The sequence below is a fragment of the Somniosus microcephalus genome, chromosome 5 (assembly GCF_052327205.1).
Source record: "Somniosus microcephalus isolate GS21.2 chromosome 5, FLI_Smic_1.0, whole genome shotgun sequence".
In the NCBI taxonomy this organism is placed as follows: Eukaryota; Metazoa; Chordata; class Chondrichthyes; order Squaliformes; family Somniosidae; genus Somniosus; species Somniosus microcephalus.
This window is the reverse complement of record NC_140991.1, coordinates 207,571,680-207,599,039: the sequence shown is the minus strand read 5'-3', so window position 1 is coordinate 207,599,039 and position 27,360 is coordinate 207,571,680. Positions and strand designations below refer to the sequence as shown.

General features: G+C 46.4%; 1 protein-coding gene across 1 annotated transcript in view; it reads left to right on the top strand.

Moving 5' to 3' along the window:
* Nucleotides 1–27,360, top strand: part of creb5b (cAMP responsive element binding protein 5b) — a 665,061-nt gene that overhangs the window by 139,417 nt on the left and 498,284 nt on the right. Inside the window, exons 6-7 of the mRNA XM_085988619.1 lie at nt 17,675–17,797; nt 20,670–20,842. Of these exons, the coding sequence (XP_085844745.1) occupies nt 17,675–17,797; nt 20,670–20,842 (296 nt within the window). The remainder of the gene's footprint in view (nt 1–17,674; nt 17,798–20,669; nt 20,843–27,360) is intronic.

The window sequence follows — 27,360 nt, the reverse complement described above, 5'->3', positions numbered from 1 at the left end:
CCCAGCTGGACATTAGCCAGCTTTTGTTCCAAATCCAGACATCTTTCCTGAAGAGACTTCTTCAGGCGTTCAGCTTCATCCAGCTTTTTCTGGGCTTCCTGCAAGTCTTTTACTAATGACGTCATTTGTGATTTCAATACTTCAACTTCATTCGGAGATTGGTTGATCGGACTATTCAATCCCTCTACTGCAGCAGCTGTTTCAACCTTCTGTTGTTCAACATTGACGTGAGTCAGCGTACTTTTGACATCCAAGGGTTGCTCTGCTGCCATCTTCTCAGTCTGTGTTGCAACCTCAGCTATTTCAATAACTTTTGGGAGCTCCAAACCCCTCTCCTTTGAAGATTTAAACTCCTGTTCAATTTGTTCCCATTTCAGAGTCTTGTCCTTCAGCATATGAAAGAGTTGGCTGACCGTTAACTCTTCTGACCTCATACGTTTCCCAGTAGCTGCAGGGCTGTTTATAACCTTGCCCTGGGGCTCCTTTGCTGTTTCTACTTCGCCATCATCCGCAGCCTCCACCATTCGAATTTCCCCACTTGAATCGTCCGGTGATGCTGCACGCAACTTCAGTAGGAGCTCGGAGTTCATGGTGACCAAATCAGTCTTTTCTGCCTGCAATCCGCTAACAAGCGCTTTCAGTTGCTGAACCTCTTGCTCCACCAGCTTAAAGCACGCACCTTCTGAAACCGAATCAGCTTTGATTCGTTTGGCCTCCTTGCCCCGACGGTTTGTGTGCTCCTGCTCCTTTTTCTCCATCAGCTGTTTCTGTTGTCTTTCCAGGTTCTCCCACTCTGTGTCACAGAACTTTTTCATTGCTTTCATCTCTTGTTCGAGACGGCAACTCAATTGTTCTAATTGCTGTTGTAATTTGAAATGGAGTTGAGTTCGAGCCCGGTGTTCCTCAGAATTGTGCATATCTGTAAACTGGACAGACTCAGAATTCTCTGTCAAACTATGTTGTTGTTGTTCAGTGGAATTCTGTTCTGAAACTTTGTTCTTCTCTGAAGCATAAGCATTTATGCACTCCTTCGTTTTTCCAACCTTAGTCAGCAAGTCCATTTTAAACTTGTCTTTCGCACCTGGGCTGGTCTTATCGTCATCCGTTTCAGAGTCTGAGCTGATTGTCTTCACCGAGTTCTCACTCATTATTGCTTTTAAATAGTGCCATTCCATGTTTATTTCCCAGATCCACTCCCGTCCCAGAAGTGGTGGACCTCCCTCAGGTAGTACATATAAATACATTCCTTGGTGTTCTTTGCCCCTGTCTCTCACCTTGACTTTTATCTTTCCCATGGGGTATACTTTCTGCCCCGTGTATGTCTGCAATACGATCTTGGTATCTCTCAAGGGTATGTGTGAGAATAGCCGGTTGTAATCCCTTCGATTTATGACTGATAGGGCTGATCCTGTGTCCAATTCCATTTTCACTTGGACTCCGGCTATTTTTAGCATGACCCAGATAGTTTGCAGGTCAGCTTCCTTACTCACATTGTGAATTCTCAGACTACCCAGTTCCTGAACGGTTGGGTCTGAATCCGAATTCTGTTCATCTGAACTCTTCTCAGCCACCTTGTGTACCTTATTGTACTTTTCCTGCGGTGACTTTTTTTTGTTGTTGTTGGTCTTCTTTCCTGACCGGCATACCTTAGCTATGTGACCAAGTTTGCCACATTTTCTACATTCCTGGTTTTTAAACCAGCATTGGTTCTGGTCGTGTGTTGTCTTCCCACAACGATAACATTTCGATGTACCCGAAGTAATTTGATCCACACTGAGTACCGCTGCCTTCAGCTGCATTTCTGCTGTGCCTCTCGCTGCGGCTTCGTGCGATGCTGCAATAAGGACAGCCTTATCAAGTGTGAGATCGTTCTCTTCTAGCAGACGCTTTTGTGTTCCTTCGACAACCCGCACATGAACTTGTCTCTCAATGCCTCTGTCAGATTTTCCCCAAACTGGCAGTATTTCGCTAGTCTACGCAGTTCGACCAAGTATTCCGCGTTGCTTTCCTCTTTCCGTTGCGTTCTTGCATAGAATTTGAATCGTTCCGCCAAAATCAGTGGTGTGGGGTTCAAATGATCCTTCAGGACAGCAACAATATTAGCGAAAGTCTGATCCGCCGGTTTAGCTGGTGATAGAAGATGCTTCAATAGCCCGTATGTCTTTGCCCCCATTGCGTTTAATAAGGTGAGAGCTTTATCATCATCTGCTATCTTATTGGCCTCACAATATATCTCGATACGTTCTACGTACGTGGCCCAATCTTCCACCTCGGAATCGAAGTTGTTGATGTTACCATGCCTAGGCATCTTCACTATCTCTCACTATCTTTCTGCGAAACAAACACAAAATTTTTCTTTAACTTTTTTTTTTTCAAAATGGCGGTTTCCCGCGCTTGTCTTCTTTCCCCGCCCACTTTCAAAATGGCGGTTTCCCGCTTCTGTCTTCTTCCCCGCCTACTGGCGGCTTCCCGCGTTTCTTCCCCTGGCGGGAGGGATAAGCTTTTCCCTCGGGCGACGACCGCTGGCTTTCGGGGTTCGCAGCCTGCGCGTCGGCTTCAGTGCGTTCCTTGTTCCCTTTTCTCGGCAGGGCAACCGGCGCTGGGTACAACCCGTTGACGGCGAACAGTTTCAGCCGCTGGGCTGGATCTCGCTCAGTCTCCCTCACTCGGGCTCTGTCTCTCCCGCTCGCTCGGGCTCTGTCTCTCCCTCAGCGGCTTCCAATCGCGCCTCCCAGCCCTCTCGCAGTCCGGTGCTTTCCTCCCCGGCTGCGGCTGAGTTCTCTGCGATTTATTTATTTTTATATCTTCCCGCGCCTTACGATCCCGGTAGCAGCGCCTCGTGGCCTCGGTAGCTGCCCGGCCTTTTTCGCCGGTCGCGGTCTAGCTGTCTCACGACGCCGTTGCGTCTCCCAGCCCGCTTGTACCGCGGCTTCCGTGCTCCACGCTGCCCCAGTCTCAGTGCCTCTGGGCCCGACTTCTGTCTGGCTCCTTTCCCCCGACCGTGGTCGAGTTCACCGCCCTTATCCTCCGTTTATTTTTATTTTTTTATTTTCCCTTTACTCACAGTCACCGTGGCCGACTTGCTTCTCGTGCTGATCGGCTCACTCACCACCGTGGCAGAAGGGACAATCAGTGCCTGTTGCTGATGGAAGGCTTCGTGTCTGAATTCTTCCTTCCTTGCTCTGCAGACTCGAGTTTTCTCTCAGCAGAACGACGAGGGCGGGTGCCTCTTCTCGACGCTCGTTAACTGCTTCGGAAGTATTGTTGCCGCAGGGTAAGATCGAACTCGTCGCCACTGTAAAGTCTGTAGGTATTATGGCGAATTAATACACAGACTACAAGAGTAACTTTAACAGGACTTTACTATTCGAAGGTCAGGGCGAATCTGCCCAATAAATCCTGACACAGCACTTATATACCGGTGTGGTCACCGTCGGTATTACAGTATACAGCAGCCAAGATAAAGTAGTGCCACACCTAAAATAGTTCTCTTAAAGGTGAACGGTTACATACAATAGTTCTCTTAAAGGTAGAACAGTTACATACACTACAGTAATGGGGCCTATTAAGCCCGCCCAGTGCGTTAATCGGGCCAATTAGATGGAGTGGGTCTGGTGACGTCATTCATGATGCGTTTTCAGCCGGGATCTTTAAAGGCCACAATAGATTTGACGTTTTATCTAACATAGTGCAGTCAGTGTACCACAGCATTGGAATGCTGAAAACACTGACAATGACTGCACAGAGGCAGAGGGCTGCACCCAAGTTCTCTGATGACTCCCTCCATATGCTTATGGAGGGAGTCACAGCACGCAGGGAGGTCCTCTTCACTTCCGATGGGTGGAAGAGACCTCCCTAGGAGACCAGCACAGCCTGGTTGCACATTGCAGAGGAGGTCACAAGCAGGGATGTGGTCAGGAGGACCTGGGTGCAGTGCCGCAAACGTTTCAATGCTCTCATTAGATCAGGAAATGTTAGTACAAAGCCACACTCAACTTCATCCTGCTGTGTCTCTCATCACATCCCCATCACTCTGCCTTCCCTACCCTTTTCCTGTTAAAGTGGTGTCAAACATAAAAATCTTTATTTTCCACACTTTCCGGTCTTGGACAGAATTGTGTGCACCTTTGGAAGTGGCTTAGTGAGTTACAGTGAATGGTGAGACATAACGGTACCCCCCACAATGGTGATGAGTATGAAAGGAATGGCTTGGGCATTGTAGGGGTGCTTTATGGTGTTGGTGTGGGGTGGTGCCAATCTAGCGCATCATGTGGCAGCTAGGGTGTACAGCGTAAAGTTAAGTAAATCTGGCCATGATGAGGCCATCGCTGGCCTCCCGGAAGTAATGTGCTCCGGTGCTGATGCCCTCTGTCCTGTGCAGCATCAGGTGATTGTGGAGAAGGTTGGTGTTGTTGTTGGTGCTGCTGGTGATGGGGCTCATCGTGGTCAGATTATGAGTAAACGGCACCCATGTTGATGGAATAGATGGGAGGTGAAGTAGCGATGACAAGCAATCTGTCAATGGTGAGCGAGGATCTTACAATGAGGTGACACTGGATGGAGACTTTTGCTTGAAAGATTTGCAGCCTGCAGAAAACTGAATCTGTGTTGCAAATGGACTGAGCAACAGCTTCTGCCTGCGGAAAGTGATCATCTGTCAGGTGGGAACTTTACTTGACAGCATCAAATGTACAGTAAATCAGCTGGAGCAATGGCCATGGAACTCCCGCCTCAGGTTGACAGACGTGGTTCCCGAGCTGCGTGAATCCGCTGGCCATGCAGGGAAATTATAAATGTAGGGGGAGAAAGGCTCTTAAGTGCCTGTAAACAACCTGATAATGATTTCAATTGGGTCGACCCGCTGTCAAAAATAGCAACTTTCCCACCCGACCCACCACCGCTCGCGCCCGCTACCACCCTGGAAAATTCTGGCCATGCTATTTGGTGGTATTTTAACAGACACTTTGACCCCGATATTTGCGGAAAGTGTGCGGGGGAGCACAGTAGTCGGGGGGAGACCCGGCAAGGCTGGAGATACAGAGGTCCTACTGAATTTAAAGGCATGACCTCATTATAATTGTATTCTGTGATTTCCCATCCAGCAGTCAGCCAAATTGACAGGCTGACGGGCGGGAAAACCGCATTCCAGTTACTCCTGGCCAACACGGAGTGTTGGGTCGGCAGCAATCGCCTCTCTTACGCTGCTGGGTTTCCTGAGTCCTGAAAACCCGGCCGGCAGTCGTTTAAATTTAAATCAGGCTCCCAATTGCACTGAGAGCCTGATTTAAATATGCTAATGCAGTGTCCCGCCTCTCCAAGACAGGACGCTCTTGCACCTTGCTACCCGCTGCCGTAAAAATATTGGCAGGTGTGTATGCGGTGGGTTGGTGACGCGTTCCCTGATTTTTAGGGTTTAACCCCCTCCCCTTTCTGCATCTGTGCTCCTGGCATAAAGCATCACTATGTTAGGAAATTGTGCAGCTCCAGCCCTTGATTTTCCAACCCTTAATTTTAATGGACAGAATACCATGGGCACAACTTTTTGGTGAGAGGGGCTTTGTGCTGTGAGTGCAGAAGTGAATTTACCCTCGTTTCAATAAAGGTAATGCTTGCAGATTACTGGTAAGACCAGAAAACACCTTGACCTTAAAAGGACAACTTTTAAAACAAAAACAGAAAATTCTGGAAATACTCAGTAAGTCAGTCAGCATCCGTGGAGAGAAAAGACAAGTTAATGTTTCAGGTGTGGGCACAAATCAGAACACAACTTTTCATTTGTGATTGCATAAGTGTTTTTAAATTCATTTCCTGCACAGGAATACTAATTATAGTGTAATTTATGAAATAAAACAAATATGATGTAGTAGCCTCCTGCTGGTGCTAATGTGTTGGTTTACAAACATGCTGCACCTTGAAATTATGGCTAGTACCACAAAATTAAAGTATTCCATATTGACAAAGGAATCTGAATTTCTATATATGGTGGTGGGCTAGAGTTCTCAAACCTCGATCCGCTGTCTTTGGGGTGGGGAGTGGGGATGTAAAAGTGCCAAGTAGAAGCACTATTCTGGCCCTGAAGGAAAGAGGGGAAATAAAATAGAGGGACATTCCACTATTATTAACTTCTGTTGCTTGTTACAGAGTGGGATTCTGGAAAGTTTGGGGGGGGGGGGGGTGGGGGCGGGACAATGGTAAATTCCTTGATTAGGAGATGGTGGCTGCCACTAAAAGGGGAGGAAAGACTTACCTAAAAATGTATCAGTAAAATGTACAACAGCAACAACTTGCATTTTATAGTGCCGCTAATGTAGAAAAACACCCGAGGCACTTCACACTGAGGGAAAAAACCACAGAAACTGAGCCAAAGGAGATGTGTATTCAACAACTTTAGAATAAACAATAAATCATCACCCCTCAGGTATATGGAAAATGGACTAATAGCTGCAAAATAAACCACACATTGTGCAAGTCCATAACCTGGTCCCTTTGTTCATGTTCAAATGAAAAGTGAACGATATTCTCTGAGTTATACTGCCACTTTCATGTCGATGTGAAATAGCAGTTTAACTCAGGAAACAAGTCCTGATCTCACTCAAAAAATGCACTAAAGCCAAACAGTGAGATGCGTGTGTGGTCATTTTAACTTTTACTTTTATTGCCGGGCGAAAAATGATGGAAAAGAAAATTGGGTGAGGTGTAAAATGTGCTGTGATTCGCTACCGCACGTTATTTTGACCGACCAGTAAAAAGTTAAACTGTTCCCCGTTTTCTGAGCATCACACTGGGAAAAGTATAACTTCAGCCCAGTGAGAAACTGGGTTTAAAAAGTGATCAGGTGATCCATTAGAACTCCAGGGCAAATAAAAAATATAATGGGCAATTTTATGAGTTTGTACTCTTGATGTGGGGCCTTGCCCAGTGGGAGTGCATATTGGAAATTCAGGTTCATGCCCCCTATAATTTTGCGTCCATTATTTTTAATGGACAGAAATACATGTCTGAATATTCAACAGTGCAAACTTGTAAAATGGCCTCCTTCGTGTTGAATATTTTAATGTTATAAGAAAAGGCTGCTTGTGCTCTCCTACCATTAAAAAAAATTGTCACCAGGAAGCAGAACTCTGCGCATGTGTGTAAGCACCTATGCGCAGAGTTCTTTCCTGCTGAGCAGAATGCAAGTCATAGCTTGCAGTATAACTCTGGTTGTGACACCTGCACTTCATGCTGTACAGCACCGGTCTCAGGCTGGCATTGTATTATGACACCAACACAGCAACTTGCATTTATATAGTGCCTTTAACGTAGCAAAACGCCCCAAGGTGCTTCACAGGAAGGTTATCAAAGAAAATTTGACACCGAGCCACATAAGGAGAATTTAGGGCGGATGACTGAAAGATTGGTTAAAGAGGTAGGTTTTAAGGAGCATCTTAAAAGAGGAGAGAGAGGTAGCGAGGTGGAGAGGTTTAGGGAGGGAATTCCAGAGCTTAGGGCCTAAGCAGTTGAAGGCATGGCGGACAATGGTGGAGTGATTAAAATTGGGGATGCGCAAGAGGCCAGAATTGGAGGAGCGCAGAGATCTTGGAGGGTTGTAGGGCTGGAGGAGGTTACAGAGATTAGGGAGGGGCGAGGCCATGGAGGGATTTGAAAACAAGGATGAGAATTTTTAAATCGAGGCGTGCACAGTGGTGCTGGGTGAACGGGACTTGGTGCAAGTTAGGATATGGGCAGCAGAGTTTTGGATGAGCTCAAGTTAATGTAGGGTGGAAGAAGGAAGGCCAGCCAGGAGAACACTGGAATAGTCAAATCTAGAGGTACCAAAGGCATGGATGAAGGTTTTAGCAGCAGATGAGCTGAGCCAGACCAGGAGTTGGGCGATGTTACGGAGGTGGAAGTAGGCAGTCTTGGTGATGGTGCTGATATGTGGTCAGAAGCTCATCTCGGGGTCAGATATGACACCAAGGTTGCTAACAGTCTGGTTCAGTCACTGATAGTTGCCAGAGAAAGGGATGGAGTCGGTGATTAGGGAATGGAGTTTGTGGTGGGGACAAAAGACAAGGGGCTGGATTTTGCCAGCCGTGGGGAGGCGGGTTTGGAGGCGGGACTGCCGGGAAAATGGCAGAATTTGGGGGCGGGTGCCCAACCCGCCTCCATGCCATCTTGCCAGGAGGCGGGTAGCCGACCCGTGCCGGGAGGTGGGAAGGGGATTAATACCAATTAACTGCCTGTTAACAGGTAGTTAACAGGCAGTTTTTTGGCTAATCCCTATTTTGAGCCCTGAAGTGTGGGCTTCCCGACGGCTCCGAACCTCGCCAGGGTCAGCGAGACGGGCCGTTGGTCTGCGGGGGTCGGAGGGGCTGAGATGTCCGGTATGCAGGTGAGTAATGGGTGCATGTGTGCAGAGGTAAGTGTGTGAGGTGTGTGTAAAGTGTTTTAATAAGTTTTACTTACATTTGCTTCTTCCTGCAGGCTTCCACCCTTCAGGTCTCGGGAGTCCCTCAGCTCACTGGCACAGAAAGCAGAATGGCCGCTGAACTGTCAAAAGCGGCAGCCTTCTGCTTTCTGGTCAGGAAGGCTTTCTAATTGAGTCTTGAGTAAAGACACAACTTAGAAGACAGATTGTCAGTGTTTGACAGCTTCACAGAGCTGTCAAACGATGACATTTCATCTGTCAAAAGCTCTTGACAGATGAAACGGCACACGCTGACGTCACCTGTAACGGGCTTTCCCTTAATTGGCCTGCTAAGCCCGCTGGGCGGGCTTAACAAGGTCAAACAAGGGAAAATAGCGTGGGTTGGCCACAAGTCAATGGAGGCGGGACTAAAACCCAACAAGTGGGAGTCCCGCCTCCAAAAGCTCCCCATTGACAAAATCCAGCCCAATGACTTCGGTCTTCCCAATATTTAGTTGGATGAAATTTCTGCTCATCCAGAACTGGACGTGGACAAGTAGTGTGACAAATCAAAGACACTGGAGGGTTCGAGAGAGGTGGTGGTGAGGTAGAGCTGGGTGTCATCAATGTAGATGTAGACCTTGAGGTTGTGTTTTCGGATGATGTAGCTGAGGGGCAGCATGTAGATGATAAATAGGATGGGCCAAGGATAACTCCCTGGGGGACTCAAGACGTAACAGTGCAGGAGCGGGAAGTGAAGCCATTGCAGGCGATTCTCTGGCTACAATTGGATAGATAAGAATGGAACCAGGTGAGTGCAGTTCCACCCAACTGGATGACAGAGGAGAGGCGTTGAAGGAGGATGGTGTGGTCAACTGTGTCAAAGGCTGCAGACAGGTCAAGAAGGATGAGGAGGGATAGTTTACCATGGTCACAGTCACATAGGATGTCATTTTTGATTAGGTCCGTTTCAGTATGTGGCTGGGGCAGAACCTTGATTGGAGGAATTCAAACATGGAGCTGCGGGGAAGATGGGCACGGATTTGGGAGGCGGCAACACATTCAAGGACTTTGGAGAGGAAAGGGAGGTTGGAGATGGGGCAGTAGTTTGCATGGATAGAGGATTCAAGGGCAATGTTCCCTCTAATTTTTATTTTGTGTGGGTCCCTTTAAGTGGCAGCGCGGCCCATTCAAATTTTCACGTGATTTCTTCCATTTAAAAGTCATTTAAAAACCTGCGAGGGACCTCCTGTCTGAGCTTAGTGGGAATGTTGGTCAAGGGTTGGCTTTTTGAGGAGAGGAGTGATGACGATAGATTCGAAGGGGAGGTGAACAGTACCTGAGGAGAGAGAACTGTTAACAATATCTGCTAACATGGAGGGCAGGACGGGAGGTTGGGTGGTCGGCAATTTGCTGAGAATAGGGTCGAGAGAGCAGGAGGTGGATCTCATGGACAAATGAGCTCGGAGAAAGCATGAGGGGAGATCGGAGAGAAACTAGAGAAAGATGTGAGTTCAGGGCAAGGGTGGGGGATGGTGGTGGGGTGGTGGTGGTGGTGAACCTTAGGGGAAGTTTGTCCTAGTGGGCTAGGGGAAGGGAGAAAAACGAGAGAGGCAGCTGAATGGATGGTCTCAATCTTAGTGACAAAGAAGTCCATGAGCCCCTTGCACTTGGAGGTGAGGGCGGAGGAGGCAGGGGAGAGGGGTTTAAGAAGACCGTTTGCAGCAGAGAAGAGAAGCCGGGAGTTACCTTTGCATTCTAGGATGATCCTGGAATAGTGAACAGTTTTGGCAGAGGAGAACAGAACCCGATAGTGCTTTATGTGGTCCAGCCAGATCTGGCGGTGAATGGCAAAGCCAGTTGCCCACCATAAACGTTCAAGTCTGCATCCCCTGGACTTCAGGGAACGGAGATGAGGAGAGAGTAATGTTTTACGACCAGGGTGAGAGAGAGTAATGTTTTTAATGGGGACAAGGAAATCAAAGGTAGGGGCGAGGGTGTGATTGAGCAGATTGATAGCTGCAGAAATGTTGTAATGAATGGAGGGCCAAAGACTGGACAGTTGTGACTTTGAAAGTGCAGTTGTAACTGACTGTTTTTTCCATGGGTGGACACAGAAGGAAGTGGGGTTGGGAGGGGGGGGGGAAGAGCAATGTGGGTGGAGAGCGATACAAGGAAGTGATCAGAGATGGCCTTATCTGTGATCGACACGATCGGTGTAGAGAGGGCACATGAGATTGCAAGGTTGAGGGGGGCGCTAATGGGACGCAAATGACTTTTCGCCTAGGTGCGGCGCCGCTAATGACTCCCGCTAAATTCAGCGGCAGTTTAGTGGCGGCGGTAACCGGTAGCGCCCCACTTCGCTGCGCAAGCAATGACGATGCCATCACCGTGTGCAGTGCCCCGTTTTCACCACACCTGCAAAATTGGCCCATGCCCCCTGAATCTGTGCCGGGTGATGACAGCGACCGATTCAGGGGGCGGGAACGGAACGGCATGAGGCTCGCGGGGCACTAACTAAAGGGGAGTGGCGGGCAGGGAATAAGAAAATTGGCCGACTTACTTGTCATGGCCCGTTGCGTCTTTTAACGCGGGGTCCGTGCCGTGATCTGGCACTCGAGTGCCAGGCTGCTGGCACGGCACCCCGCTCCCCAGTGGTCCAGGTAGTGCCCTGCAGAGTTGTGGGCTTGGGCCCTCCCCTTTAATGAGGGGAAGAGCCCTTCCATGCGGCAGCGCTACTTGGTCCAGTGCATAGTGCTGCAGAACGCACCGCCCCGATATCCGGGGTTAGTGCTCTAAGAAGGAAGTGGAGCGCTTGAATTAGCGGTCCACCTCACTCTTGGGGCGCTAAAAATGTAGTTAGCGATCGCCGCCGCTATTTTTCGCTGTTTAGCGACCCAAAATGGTTGCTAACGAATTTTCCCCCCTAAATTTTAGTGTCAGAATTTTGACCTATAACATCTTATGTTGTTTAAAAGTGTGCGATCCTAATCTTGTTGGGGAGGTGCTCAGCAGATCTCAGGAGAGAGAGAAAGAAGTCAACGAATGAGCTGCCCCATGTCACTCTGGTGCACCTCCTACTGGAAAGTTACAAATCGACATAAGCCCAGGAAAGAAATCATCAGATTACACTCTTGACCATTGGCGCCAGCTCCCAGAATGAGAATCAAACCTGTAGCCTTCTGGTCTGTGTGACTTCGTGCTACATCAGAAGATGCCTTTTCCCACTCGATTTTAATATCTATATAATTAAATATTTTGCTTCTGACAAAGTGTGTCTGAAACACCAGAAGCATGCTGATTATCTCAAATTTCATATAGGCTAAAAATAAATCAGTGAACAAAATCTTACAGGGGGTGATTTTTGTCTTGCTACCGCCTTGTTTACACCTAAAATGTGGGACCAAAATTGCATTTGAAACAGAACTGTCGACTATCCACTAGTTGATTGCCTGTTCCGATTTTAAGGCGGACTTCGATTTAGGCAGCACAGTGTTATGCCAGAAATAGGTGATGGGGGGTGGGGGTGGTGGTGCCTAACGAATATATATAAATCGGAGTCAAATTACATTGTTAATATCCCTGATGCTACTTTCGTCTCTGCCTGCATTGGTACCATTAGTTCCTGATCCTGCACACCAATCATAGGCAGTACAAGTCTGGCAGTGGCCATTTTCAGCTACATTTAAAGGGAGCTTCAGCCATTCTCCGGTAAAATGCTGGTAAGTTTTGGGAGATGTTTTGCTTGTATTGCATAGTGGGTTTTTGGATACTTAGACCATTTTGAAATGTGTGTAGTGGTTCTGAACACTTAAGTGGCTTCTGCAATGCACTTTTTTCTTCATGGGGGTCATTTTCACAGTTCAATTTTGGTAAGAAAAGGAAGAGAAGCAGCAGCAGGAGAAAGCGGAAAATAGCTACAGATACAGGGAGAGAAAATAAAAGGAAGCATTCTTGCAGGAATTCTTACCCTCCCAACAGAGATTATAGGCCCAGGGCAACATACCAGTAGTTCTTGGGGGAGCAGTGCATAAGGAGGCTGCACTTCTCAAGGGGCACTTTCACAGTTTTGAATCGCCTTCTGCAACAAGACCTGAAACCAACTGCCACCATTACCGCAGCATTACCTGTTGCAGTCAAGGTCACTGCTGCCCTGAACTTCTTTACCTCCAGCTTCTTGCAGGTTCCCAGAGGAATATCAGTAACATCAGCCAATTTGCAGTTCATGCTTGCATTAAGCAGGTGACTAATGCCCACATTTGATGGAGAAAACCCTTTCACCACTTTCTCCATTTCTCCAATGGACATCCGTAAGGAGCAGGATAAGACTCGGGGGTTCATACAGATTGCAGGCTTCTTCCAAATTCAAAGTGTCATTGACTGCACGCACCTAGCCTTGCAGGCACCTTCATATGAGCCCACTGCCTTCAAGAATTGCAAGGGCTTCCACTCCATTAATGTGCAACTGATGTGTGATCACCAGAAGCGCATCATGCAGGTCTGCCGTGGTGCTTTTATATTGCAGCAATCCTTCATCTTCTGCTCTTTGCTCCTGCATGGTAAGTGCAAGGCTGGCTTCCTGGGGACAAGGGCTATCCCTTGCACACTTGGCTCATGACTCCTCTCAGGAACCCATTCTTGGCACACATGCTCGTGTGTGCACACATGGTGGGGTCAATTTTAACACTGCAAAATCGATGTTAACCTGGTGGTAACAGCCTCATAATAGGGTCGGTAGACTTACCACCCTGTTAGCTCCGACACTCTGGCCACTGCCATTTCTACAGGGGCCTACCATCGGGTGGCTGAAGTGCCCATCTGTTTCAGGTTACGTGCTTCTTTTAATATGCCAATTGGGATCAATCGATGTGTATAGGACCCTGATTGTTAATTTAGGACAGAACTAGTTAGAGTGTGCGCCGTGCACTCTGCAACTAGTTTCACTGGTGATACCACCGAAGAGGCCTCATAAAACTAAATTTAAAGTTATTTTTGTACGGTTAGGAGCGCTATTCCAGGTGCCACAGAAATAACCTGGACCACTGACACCCTGGGCGCCACTCGCCTCCTTCCCCCCCCCCCCACAACCCCCACCCTCGTCTGCAATGGAGCCAACCACCCCCCCGCCAGCCAAGACTTACTTTGCTGCTGAGGCCTGGTAGCCTCCGAGCTGCTCGATATTGCACCGGCCTGAATCTCCTGAACTACATCAGAGCGCTCATTTGGGGCGGACCACTCGCCAGTTCTATTTAAAAGAGGCCTGGGCCTCAAAATGGCTGCAACCTCTTCACTGCCAGAACAGGCGGTTGGCCCTTTTGGGGACAAAGCCTTTGCCTGCCTGACTTAAAAGTCAAAGCGTATGTCACACCTGCATCTGATTGGCTCAAATGTTATGGGCTAAAATTGACTTTGCTGGGGCGCTACTTTTAGCGCCCCGGAAAAATTAGCGCCCCTGCGACGGAAATTGAGTGGTAGCGCCCTGAGAGGGAAGCAGCACCCCGCTTCCCTCTTGGAATGCTGCGCTGCGGCACGTCGCGCCGTGGTATTGCAGGGCTTCCTCCCCTTCTTAAAGGGGAGGGGCCTTGTGCAGCACGACCTGGGCCCCCGGGGATCGGGAGTGCCGGCAAAAGAGCCCGGCACTCGAGAAGTGCCGGGCTCATGGAGCGCAGCCGGCACTCCGCGGGAGGTAAGGAGGCCGGGGACGGGAGCGGAGGCAGGTGCTGGCAAGTGGCCAGCAACAAAACTGGTCGCCCCGCACCTCGCCTTTAAATAGCGCCTCCCCAGCCACAGGTAGGCCCCCCGACCCCGTCGGACTTAGCGTCCGGAGGTAAGTCAGGGGGCGCTCCTGAAGATCATGAGCGGGGCGCTGCGCATGGCGCAGTGCCACGGGGCACTACCGGTTGTCTTGTTTTGCACACTTTGTACAAAAATAATAAATTGCAGGACAACGGAGGATTACAGTTTAAACGCTTTTAATGAAGCATCAGGTCTGTGAACTCATATCAGTACAGCACCGTGTCGACAAGATGGAGTCAGGACCCCCTGGGTCTTCTAAACAATAGCAGTCCTTACAGATGCCTGCAGGCCAATGACAACTCAGCATGTAATCACATGTGAATATAATAGGTATTCCTTACAGATGCCTGTAGACCAATGATAATTCAGTATGCAAATGTTACATCCCCTTTTAAAAGAAAAATGTTATGCATTACTTTTGAACCTTTCTTCTACATAATGTTCTCAGTAGCATCAACATATAAGTAAACTCAACATTTAACTAGCACTGAAAACATCTCAATGTTTCAATAACGATGTACAGTTTTTTTTAGGGCAGTGATCCGCCTACACCCTTTGGCAGTTCACAAGTCAAGGATAACTCTAGGCTTGACCTCTCGTCCCGACCTTGTGTGGTATGGAACTGATCCTCTCGTCGGAATGATGGTGTTGTTCCTTGGTGTTCAGGAGGTGCCTGCGATTGCGGCGGTACACCTGTCCTTCTGGGGTGCGGATGTGATACGATCGCTCAGTGTCAGCTGTTTGTCCCACAGGAACTCACTGGATTGTTTGAGCAACTGACGCATGGGTGCGTTGATTTCGGAGAGGCTCGGGGCAAACTTGGCTAAGTAGTTAACCATGCCTAGTACTGTCTCTAGCTCTGCGCGGTTCTTCGGCGGCTCCATCTTCTTGATGGCGGAGATTTTCTCTGGATCCGGCTTAATGCCATCAGTTGAGAGGCGATGCCCGAAATAACTGATCTCAGTGGATCCGATTATGCTTTTCTCGGGGTTGAGCCGGATACCTTTCTCCTGTGATCTTTGTAGCATCGCACGGAGGTTCCTGTCATGTTCCTCTCTATTCCTGCCATAGATGAGGATGTCGTCTACGATTGCGACTACTCCGTTGAGGCCTTCATAGGTTTCGTCGATCTTCCGCTGGAATTCATCCTGAGCTGAGATAAGACCAAATGGTAAACGCAGAAATCGGTAGCGTCCAAATGGTGTGTTGAACGTTGTTAGCTTAGATGACTCTTCCGTGAGCTTGATAGTCCAGTATCCTGATCGTGCGTCCATTACACTGAAGTAACGTGCTCCCACTAGCTTGGGTGTGATGTCATCTAGCATTGGTAGAGGGTAGTGAGGGCGCTTGATAGCCTTGTTCAAATCTCTGGGGTCGAGACAGACTCTGAGCTTGCCTGTACGTGGTTTCTCAACCACTACTAACGCATTGACCCACTCTGTCGGTTCCGTTTCCCAGACGATGATTTCTGTATTCTCCATGTTCTGCAGCTCCTCCTTCAGGCGACTACGTAGAGCAAGGGGTATCCTTCTCGGTGGGCAAACCACCGGGGTTGCTGCTGGGTCAAGCTGAATAGTGCATTCACCTGGGAATAGTCCGATTCCTTTGAAAATGTCAGCAAACTCCTCCATGACTGTCTGCTTCTCAACTGGTGCTGTCAATGATAGCATTAGCTTGACGAGGTCCATGTCTAATCATGCCTTTAGACCTAGCACTGGAGGTGCTTGAGTGTCAACAATGTAAAAGTCCAACATCATGTCGCTTTCTTTGTACTTGCATTTCATCACGCATGTGCCTTTTACAATGAGCTGCTCACCCCCATAGCCGGTCAGTCTGCGTGAGGTGGGCTGTAGCTCACACTCATCCTTCAAGCTGTGATACTCACTCAGAGGAATTACATTAACCTGAGATCCAGTGTCTAGTTTAAACTTAAGCTCTTTGCCCTGTTTTCCTATCTCAATATCGGCAAAAGCTTGCTCAGTCTCTGAAATCTGTTTTTTCTGTGACACAGAATCAATAAACAGTTCCTCTGCATTTGGCTCTCTATCTGGCATTTGGCTGTCACTCACTGTGTGTACTGCTTTTCCGAAAACAGTCTTGCAAACTTTAGCAAAGTGGTTCCGTTTACCACATTTAGTACATTGCCTTCCTTTGGCAGGGCAGTACTCCTTTTCTCCATGCCAGTTGTTTCCACAATATCCACAGTTTTTGAAGTGTTTTATGTCTGTGTCGCCCATTTTTAGAACTCTCGCTGTTCTTTCTGTTCTGAAACACACTCTCTGGGCAGTGTTCTTTGGTGTGTGTCTATTAACTGCGTGCACTGTCTGTTCACTCGAGCTGTTCGTGGCTCCGGTTATGGTTTTCAACTGTGCTTGGGCTATCTCGTGCGATCTAGCTATGTCCATAGCTTTGTCCAGCGTTAGCCCGGACCCAACATTCAAAAGTTTCTCTCTCACTTTAGCTGAATGTATTCCAAACACGATGCGGTCTCTGACCATCTCATCTTTATCTGCATATACACAGTCTTTTACCAGCAGTTTTAACTCAGTCACGAACTGTTCAAACGACTCACTAGCTCCTTGTACTTTCTCCTGAAACTTGTACCTAGCGAATATCGTATTGGGCATCACATATGCTTCAAAACGGTCAAAATAACTTTTCAGTACCTTTGCTTCATCCGCGGTGAGAGACCATGTGTTAAAATGTCTCTCCCTTTTTCTCTGATCCACAAATGTAGGTAGCTGCATCTTTCTTCCTCCCCTTTGCTTTTCAACGGACCCGAGAACATTAACTCCACGTGTTACTTGAACTTGCGCCATTCTCTATAAGTTCAAAGATTCCCAATTCATTCGAGGTAAGGGAGCTCAAACGATGTCCATTTCAAATCCCACTTCTGACACCATGTCTTGTTTTGCACACTTTGTACAAAAATAATAAATTGCAGGACAACGAAGCATTACAGTTTAAACGCTTTTAATGAAGCATCAGGTCTGTGAACTCATATCAGTACAGCACCGTGTCGACAAGATGGAGTCAGGACCCCCTGGGTCTTCTACACAATAGCAGTCCTTACAGATGCCTGCAGGCCAGTGACAACTCAGCATGTGATCACATGTGAATATAATAGGTATTCCTTACAGATGCCTGCAGGCCAATGATAATTCAGTATGCAAATGTTACACCGGTTACCACCGCTGCGAACTCCTCCCGCTGAATTTCACGGGAGGCGTTGGCGGTGCCGCGCCCGGGCACTATTTGCTCTTCGGGCACTAATGGGAGGCGCAAAGCAACCAAATCTTTCCCCCCATATCTGTAAAAAAGCAAATTACTTAGGTTTTTACTGTTTTAACTTTTTTATCCTCCAGGGAATTTTATTTTAAACTGTTGAGCATGCTTATCAATTCCCAAGTTTAGAAATCACAGTGCAATAATTGAAACTGCATTTTTATTTCTCTGTAAGTGCTTTAATTTCTTTTACTTTTTTTGTAGGCTTCTGCGGGGTTGAGTGTTTCCAATCTGGCTGAGGTACAGGGCAAAGAGGCATCAATTACTGACAGTCCAACACAAGTATCAACTCTGTCCCGGACCGTCTCTGCAGCCCGACCTGATAAGGTAAGCCATGTAACAGATCAGGTTATCAACTGAAGTATCAAACAGCTAGTTTTAAGTTTACACTGAGCTGAGCATTAAATATCCTGAAGGGTACTGCTGTACTGCTTCAGACAAATCATAGGATTCTCCGTATGTCACTTCACAAGGTCTGTTTCAACGATTTTATAAATGTAAAATGAGCTGAAAGCAGCAACTAAATAAAACTTTTAGTTAGTCAACAGATAATCATAACTCACCTTTGCTTTTAGTGTAATAAGGAAAGCATAAAATGCTAGAAATACACAGCAGAGCAGTCTACACCTGCTAAGAGAAAAAACATGCTATGACATTTCTGGACTGTACCCTTCATCAGAAATGAAGACTAAAAGATAGGCAGATTTTAGTAAGGTTGAAAACATTACTAAGTGGGGAGAGGAGGGGAGGGGAGGGAGGAGGAGAGTGGTGAGGTAGAGTAGCAACAGATTCACCAATGCACCTTTTTTTTTCTTTTTCTTTTTCCTAAATTTCTCATGCGTTTGTTTGTCTGGACCCCACCTGTGTCTTCTCACACCCGCTTATTTGCACATTCTTGTTGTCGTTTTTATATCTCTGCATCAGCTCAGATTTTGACATTGTGCGATCGTGTAAAATGGGAGATAGCGAATTGGCAGCCCATTTTACATCTCTCCCCATTTTTATTTCCATTGAAGTCCATTGGGTCCTGGCCTAAACATGGGAGTTGGCCTTGTGGGACAAAGTCTCCATCTGCTTTAGACAAGCCTATTGTGTAAGGGGGAGTGGGGCTGGGGAGTTCCTGCTTTCCCCACCTTCAGAGGGACATGTCATAGGGTTGGCAAAGGACAGGTATAACAGCCAACCAACAGCAGAAGTGGAGCCCACCTGAAGGTCTAGGCCAGGATTGCAGCCTGGACCACTGCAGAGGAATCTTAAAAAAAAAAGTTTTACTTGTGGCCGCCTTGCAATAGGTGCCCCCAAGGGCAGCTTTCAGATGTTTCTGGGGGGGGGGGAGGGGGAGGAAGGGAACCCTTCCCCTAGTTGGCCACTTTTCTGTCTCTTCAGTGGCACCAGTAGCACAGGCACTTTCCATTGTTACGTGAACTGGTGAACCTCCCCCTGATCCCATGAATTTTGACATGAAGGAGGTCCCAGGCAGGCACATCTCAGCACCTATGCTAGGATGCATCCCCCTCCTCCCCCCATCCCCCCTCCTCCCATCCCCCCCCCTCCTCCCCCCATGGCAGATAGTCAAGATCACTACATTTAGGGGGCTAAATTCGGTTGATTTGCACCTCCCATTATGGGGCGCAAATCAACTAGCGCCTGGGTGCGGCGCCGCTAACGCCTCCCGCGAAATTCAGCGGGAGGTTAGCAGTGGTGCTAACAGTTAGCGAGGTGCTGCGCCGCTGGCAATGATGTCATCGCCATGCGTAGCACCCTGCTCGCGCCCTGACTGTAATATTGGGTAGCGTCCCCGACTTACCGCTGGACACAATGTCCGCTGGGGTCAGGGGGGCCTACCTGCGGCCGGGGCAGCGCTAGTTAAAGGAGAGGTGGCGGGCGGCCATTTTTGTTGTTGGCCGCCTGCCAGCATCTGCCCCCATTGCTGTCCCCGGCCCCCGTGAAGCCCCTCCATGGGGTGCCGGCACTCCCGATCACTGGTGACCCAGCTGGGCGCTGGGACACGCTGCGCCAAGCCCCTCCGCTTTAATAAGGGGAGGAAATACTGCAGTACCGCGGCATGTAACGCCGCGATATTGGCTCACAGCGCCCCAAGGGGGACGCGGGACACTTCCAGTAGCGCCCCCTCCCTCTCGGGGTGCTACCTGGGAAAATCGGCTGTAGAGACGCTAACATTTTCGGGGCGTGGCGAAGGTAGTGCCCAAAAGGGGACGCTACCCAATTTTTACCCCTTAAAGTCATAATCATATAAAAAGATGAAAGTTGGCTCTCACCTTAAGTACAGATGCCATTAGTTTCTGTTGGGGGTTCTCCCAATTGCCTGCCATAACCTCAGCATAAGATCCACAGAAACTCTGGAGAATTCCATGGATCTTCCGCTGAAGTTACAGTGGATGTTCAGGAGAATCTCCGTGGAAATTCAACCCAGAGCCTTTTAGGGAAAGTAAGTGGATTCCAATTACAGTGGCTTATGTTCGGTACCCTACTTTTACCACATTTGCAGAATATATTGCTGGAGAAATGAAGGACATTAACCCTCACTCTGCTAAATATACAGAACCACCAAGCAGTTAAGACTAGCACTTTTACTATTTTAAACAACAAGATAAGAGTTGCACGCTTAATATACATAATATTCAGATAACCATGCTCAGCATACATACAACATATCATGCTATTGCAATGTATATGATTGTGTCTATCTATGTAACTCCCTGTACATAAGTATGAAAAAAATGCTGATTGTTTTTTGCAATATACAATACCCTATACAGATTTTGTGGAATGTTAATTCTCTTATTGATTCGGATGAAAGCTATTCAATATAAATGAAGGTTTGTAAAACACTATATTTGTTTTCATATAAACATCTGGATGCTGAATTTATGTAGGGTTCCCCTAATCGTCCCCTATAACTTCGGCGGTAGATCCGCGGGAACCTTTGAGACATGGCACTTACTTCCTGGGGCTGTTGCGCCGATGATCAGGAGAATTCCTGTGGAAATTCAATCACCTGAATTTCAGTACTGTTGAATAATCTAAGATACATTAAAAATATTTTTTTAAAGTCCAGTAAGTAGGTAATGATTTGGCATTTTTAGGAATATTATATAACATGTAGAATGCTAATCTTCTTTGTACTTTAAATTTCTATATTAAAATTAACACATTTCTTTTATTTCTTTTGTAAAAGAACTTATCAGTGCATGGGTCAGTACAAGGGCCTATGTCAGGACCAGCAGCTCATCAGCTTGCCCCCACTAGGATGTCAAACCATGACACCGGTGTAGTAATTCAGCAAGCCATGCCTTCGCCAACTTCCAGTTCAGTCATCACACAAGCACCTTCTACCAACAGGCAAATAGGGTAAGTAATTAATTCAATTACTGCTATCTAACCTACCACTCACAAAGATTTTCATTAGTATAAAAAGATAATGTGACATTGGTATTATAGATATTAATCAAAACCATAGCTGAAGGAGGATTTGGGCATGGAAAAGTGTATTCAATGTAACAATCTCTTTTAGAGCTGTATATTTAATGGCTAACACTTTGGAGGTTACCCCCTCTCAACATCCCTTTGGCACCACCCCTACATAAATCAAAGTTAGAAGCAGGCAGTCTTTCTGATAACATTTAGTATTACAGAATAGCCAGCAGAGTATGCTGTTACATTCTTTCTTGTGGAGGTTCTGGGGTTTCATTAAAATAAAGAGGCATTTATTCTTAGAATTTGCAAACTAGTAATAAGGATCAATGATAGCTCACCTATAATATTTGACTTCTAATAAAAATGGCATGGGTATCCAAAGAATTAAAATGTACAGTTTTTGTTAGGATGCTGGGAAACCAAAAAAAGTTGTTCTGAACTAGTTCAAAGTAAAATCATGACACGATTGGCTGTAAGGGAAGGACTTGTATTACTGGGATGCACACAACTCAAATTTCAGAGGTGAATCCATCTCTATCTTCCATGATTTTACTCTAAACCAGTTCAGCTCAGATCATGCCTGATACATCAGGGGCAATTGGATGAGCAGAACACGGAACGATTGTGCCACCAGGCTAATTGTTACAGCAAGAGGCCTGAACCATTTTCACGGTCGGGCTTCATCTAAATATTTTGGGTGAGCTGCCAGCACTCGGTGATTGCACACAGGCAGCTTGCCACTGCGGTGATGGGGAGGCTTTTTTTTATTCGTTCATGGGATGTGGGCGTCGCCGGCAAAGCCAGCATTTATTGCCCATCTCTAATTGCCTTTGAGAAGGTGGTGGTGAGTAGCTGCAGTCTGTGTGGTGAAGGAGATAGAGGGAATCCACTGTGGAGTAGAGCTAGAATTAAGGCCCTGGTGGGGAGGGGAAACAGTGGGGAGTGGGGGGCAGTGACTGAGCAGCGGACAGTGGGTCTGAAGAAGTTGTATTGTAAAAAAAGCCTTTGAGGCCGTTTTCGGAGTGGCCTCCAGCAGTCCCTTTAAGGGGGACTAAACTCTTGTACAATTGGGCTGACTGTGCATGGAGCACACTCCACCCACCAGTACTTGAAAATTTCAGCTGGTCCTACAACTAGCGTAGGACGCCGATTTAAACATTTTAATAGAGCTCCAGCCTGTTTTGGGTGGAACGCTACTGGCAATTTCGTGATCCACTTGAAATTCAAGTCGGACGGGCCTAGGGTGGCCAACTGCCTAGCAACCTGAATCCCAATGTGAATGGGGCAGGGGTCAGAACAAAATTACCCCCTTCCTTTCAGAAATCCCTGAACTACTTGAACACTATAGCTATCCACACTAATTTTTCAGTTGCTTTTGCTCAGTTCAGTTCAGGTTTATTTAAGTGTAATAAACAGGATAAGGGGATTGAAAAGTCGATTTCTTTTCCCTTCACATCTGAGAAAGACGATTTTTATCCACTTTTCCCTTCTATTATCCCTTCCAGATATTGGTTTAAAAAAATTGCGTCCAGGCCTACATAAACGTACAATGAGATTTAAAAAAACTTACATATTCATTAATTGCTAGAATCATCATTACAGCTAATTGAATGGCAGTGAATAACTTTAATGTATCACATTTTAAATTTATTTTTGTTCAAATCTGCTGGGTATAGTTTTTATAATGTGAGGGGTAATGATCCTGAGGGAATGGACTGTGAAAGGGGAGGAGGTTTGCTTAATAAGGTATGTAAAGGAGATTCTGTGGAGAGAGAGAGAGAGAGAGAAATGCAAAGCAAATGCTGTTGCTAACAATTATCATGGTTACTAATTATTATTAAATACACTCTGTTCAATATGAATAAGATGTTTGGAGCATTGTTGAAGATCCTGGTGCTTACGGGTCTTCACAAAGGACAAATTACTGTTTCCAGGCCTTCAGTTTCATCCAATACAAAACAACTTTATCCTACTGAACAGCATTAAATCAATTCTGAAGGATGTTGCTCAATATGCACAAATACAATATTTAAAAATATGAACTTAATGAAAGCAGCTATCCCTTTAGAAAGGAATACCATATAAAATGGAATAGTTTATTGCCAACATAATTCAGCTATATTTTCATATACAATTTATGCAAAAGGAATATATCATAAATTAATGTGAAAATATTAAAAAGATGATAAGAGAGTGCATTAAGTAAACTAAAATATTGACATAGAATTTTTTTAAATTAGTTTTTCTAATAATTGAAAGCTCCATGTTCTAAAGTAAAGTACTTCTTGGATTTTATATTTTGCATTGTAATTGTTTATAGGTTAGAAATTACTGTCAGTGATGTTATTGTGCAAATGCTTAAAAAGCTCTCATCAAATTCTTCTCCCCACTATTTTAACAGAGGAGTTAACACATTTAAAATAACTAGGCTAATGCTTACATTAAAATAGTAGAGAGAGGAATTGATATGAGTGTTTAAAACTTATATCTGATAATGTCACTGACAGTAATTTCCAGGCATATATGTGGCCTGTGGTGCTCCATAATGTGCAGCTAAGTGGCTCACGAAGAAAAAAAAATGTGTCCTCTGGTACAGAGCTGAACAACCATTGCTTGCCAATCTAAATCATCTGTAAATACATGTTAGCTATACTCCAGTTCCTTTCCACATTTAAGGGCAAATTTAATGGATGGAAAGTCTTAGGCAGTATGCCTGTGATTTCCCAATATGCGAGGCCAAGGGGAGAGGCCCCCCCATTGGTAGTGCACATTCATAAAATTATCCCTTTAAACTTTATTGGTCTGTGCAAAAGCTACAATTTTAGCAATGTTCTTTAGTAAATTAGTGCAGCTATGTTCAGCTTCCATTTGTTTCTTGTTGGACTGCAGAATCTGGTAGATCATGTTATAATTCTTTTTTTTGTTTCGTTGTGGGCCAGGAGGAGCAGGAGAGGCTTCTCTGGGACCCACAAGAAAACCTTGGGCCTCTCCTGCCCCAGGCTTCCCTCCTGCTCTGACTGCCCGACCTCCCCTCCCAAGCACTTACATTGGTGCTGGGGACCGTCTGGGTCCATGACTATAGCTTCCAGCCACCCAAATCCCTGCTCCCACCCACCGGCTTGCTAGCGCTTCCCTGCTGGTTCGGGCGGGAGACTGACAGCAAGCATGCAGATGAAGGCACCCGGCGACACCTACCCCGCTCTCCATTAAAATCGCCTCCGTTGAGTGCCGTACTTTGAAATATATCTACATGATAAGGCACTGTATAAGTGCAAGTATTATTACTAATGTAGTAAATGCAATGATCATTATCATTATTAGGGCTACAAGTTAAATATACTTCAGGAAAAACAAAGAACCTTTTGTGAATAAAACTTGATAATGGCCAACTAGCTTCCAAGACTTGTGTCTATTTTTCTTTATTTCATATTTATTGTTTTGCATTAACATTGGCTTCAATTATTAGTTTGACATACCAGAGAATATATTACTTATTAAAATCTAATATCTGTTGAAAGTAAGATTTTTTCAGACTAACCCTACAGATAAAAAGGACTGGTTGGTGCGCAATAACTAGCCTGTTGTAGCCTGTCAAAGAGATAAAACGTTACCTTTGGCATGAAATTAGAAAGAAAACCATCATAGTTCAATTGGGTTTTCAGGTTTTAAAGCCATATATGGGCTGAAATTCTGCTATCAGCGCAATTGAGGTTTGTCTCGTGTGACTAGGCCAAAGGTTCTGGTGGGATCATAAGATCACAAGATAATTACAGATAAGAAAGGCCATTTGGCCCATCTTAATTCATTTATCCAGAAAGATCCCAATGTCCTCCTATTGTAGTATTAAATTGCTTCTTTGATGATTCAAGGATTTTCACCTCCAGTACTCCATCCAGGAGTCTGTTCCATGAATTGATCACTTTTTGTGTGAAGAAGAGTTTCCTAATACCAGTATTAAATTTACCTTCTACTGGTTTCAATCTATGTCCCTTTGCACTAGTTCTTTCCATTCCCTGAACTATTTTATATACCGCTATGCGATCACCTTTCAGACAACTCCTTTCTAGGTTAAAAAGCCCAAGTTTCTCGAATCTTTTCTCACGAGTCAGCTTTCTGGCACTAGGAATTAACTTCGTGAATCTCCTCTGCACTCCTCTAATGCCTCACCTCTATTGTCCAGCTGAGTGGGACAGCCCTCACTTTGTTCCACTCTTGCTTAGCCAGTCATAGGCAGAGAATTTCCAACAATGGCTTCTCTTCCTGCCCTCACATCATTACCTTTGGAGTCGCCAACGATCTATCCTTGACCACCCCATCCCCCCCCACTCCTATTTCTCATCTATATGCTGTCCCTCGACGACATCAAATGAAGACATAGGACTCGAATTTCCCAGGGCCGTGGAGGCGGGAATAGAGGCGTGTGGGGTGTTAAAATTGCAGAATCGAGGGGCACGAACCCTTCCCACCCCCAACCCGCCTCCATGCCCGTTTCCCAGGAGGCGGGTACCCAACCTGTGCTGGGAGCCGCCTCCCCGAGGCGGGAAGGGGATTAGGGCCGATTAACTTCCTGTTAACAGGTAATTAACAGGCAGTTTTTGGCCTAATCCCTATTTTTAGCCCTGAAGTGTGGACTTCCCGACGGCTCTAAACCATGCCAAGTTAGCGAGGTGGACCGTCGGGCTGAAGGGCTTGGAGGGTTCGAGATGTCTGGTGTTCAGGTGAGTGATGGGTGCATGAGTGCAGAGGTAAGTGTGTTTGGTGTGTGTAAAGTGTTTAAATAAGTTTTACTTACCTTTACTTACTAATGCAGGCTTCCTTCAGGTCTCGGGAGTCCCTCATCTCACCGGCACAGAAAGCAGAATGGCCGCGAGCTGTGAAAAGTTGCAGCATTCTGCTTTCTGTTCTGGAGAGATTTCTAACTGAGTCTGTGGAGAAGGACTCGAGTTAGAAGTCAGATTGTCAGTGTTTGACAGCTTCACAGAGCTGTCAAACGCTGATATTTCATCTGTCAAAAGCTCTTGACAGATGAAATGTCAATTCCTGACGTCACCTGTAACCAGGTGTCCCTTAATTGGCCCGCTGGGCGGGCTCAATCAAGGGAAAATCACGTGGGTTGGCCACAAATCGATGGAGGCGGGACTACAACCCAAAAAGTGGGAGTCCCGCCTCCATCACGTCCCTATTGACAAAATCCAGCCCATAATGTCCGATTCCATTTGTACACTGATGACACCCAGCTCTACCTCACCACCATCCCTCTTGACCCCATCCACTGCCTCTGTGTTGTCAGCCTGCTTGTCCAACATCCAGTCCTAGATGAGCTGCAATTTCCTCCAATTAAATATTGGGAAGACCGAAGCCATTGTCTTTGGCTCCGATTATCTGCTGCTGAAACCCTCATTGATGCTCTTGTTACCTCCAGACTTGACTATTCCGATGCTTCCCTGGCCACAGGCTCCCATCTTCCACCCTCCATAAACTCGAGCTCATCCAAAACTCTTCTGCATCCTAACATGCACCAAGTCCTGCTTACCCATCACCCCAGTTCTCGCAGACCTATCTTGGCTCCTGGCCCAGCAGTGCATTAGATTTTAAATTCTTATCCTCACTTTCAAAACCCTCCATAGCCTTGCCCCATCCTATCTCTGTAACTTCCTCCAGTCCTACAACCTTCCAAGAAATCTGTGTTGCTCCAACTCTGGCCTATTGTGCATCCCCCACTCCTTTCATCCCTCCATTGGCAGGCATCCCTTTAGCCGTCTTGGTCCTATGCTCTGGAATTCCCTCCCTAAACCTTCCCGTTGCTCCAGCTCTCTCCTCCTTTAAGAGGATTAAAACCTACCTCTTTGACCAAGCTTTTTGTCACCCTTCCGAAAATCTCTTTCTTTGGCTCGGTGCCAATTTTTGTCTTATTACGCTCCTGTGAAGCACCTTGGGATATTTTTCTATGTTAAAGGCACTATATAAATGAAAGTTGTTGTTGTAGTACTACCTGCAGTGCCTGACTGTATCCCTTGTGTCTCAATGACCAGAGCAGGACACAGTATTAAAAAGGTGTGGATTGACCACAGCACTATAAAGTTTGAGCACGACTTCCTTTGACTTGTATTCTACTACTTTTTTCATAGTATTCTAGTATGTAGTTCAGTATTCTACTGGCTCTCTTGATTGCTGCTTTGCATTGGCTGGATATGTTTAGCGCCATGTTTACTAAAACTCCTAGGTCTCTTTCAGCTTCATCCTTTGCTATTTCAACACCATTGCTGGAATATGTGTGTCACCTATTTTTCCTTTCTACAGGCAGTGCTTTACACTTTGCATCAAATTTCATCTGCCATTGTTCACACTCACATTCATATTTTGTCCAACTTATTCTGTAACTTTGGAGCTGCTTGTTCTGATTCCACTAGCTCTCCTAACTTGGGATCATCAGCAGATCTCACCACTTTGCA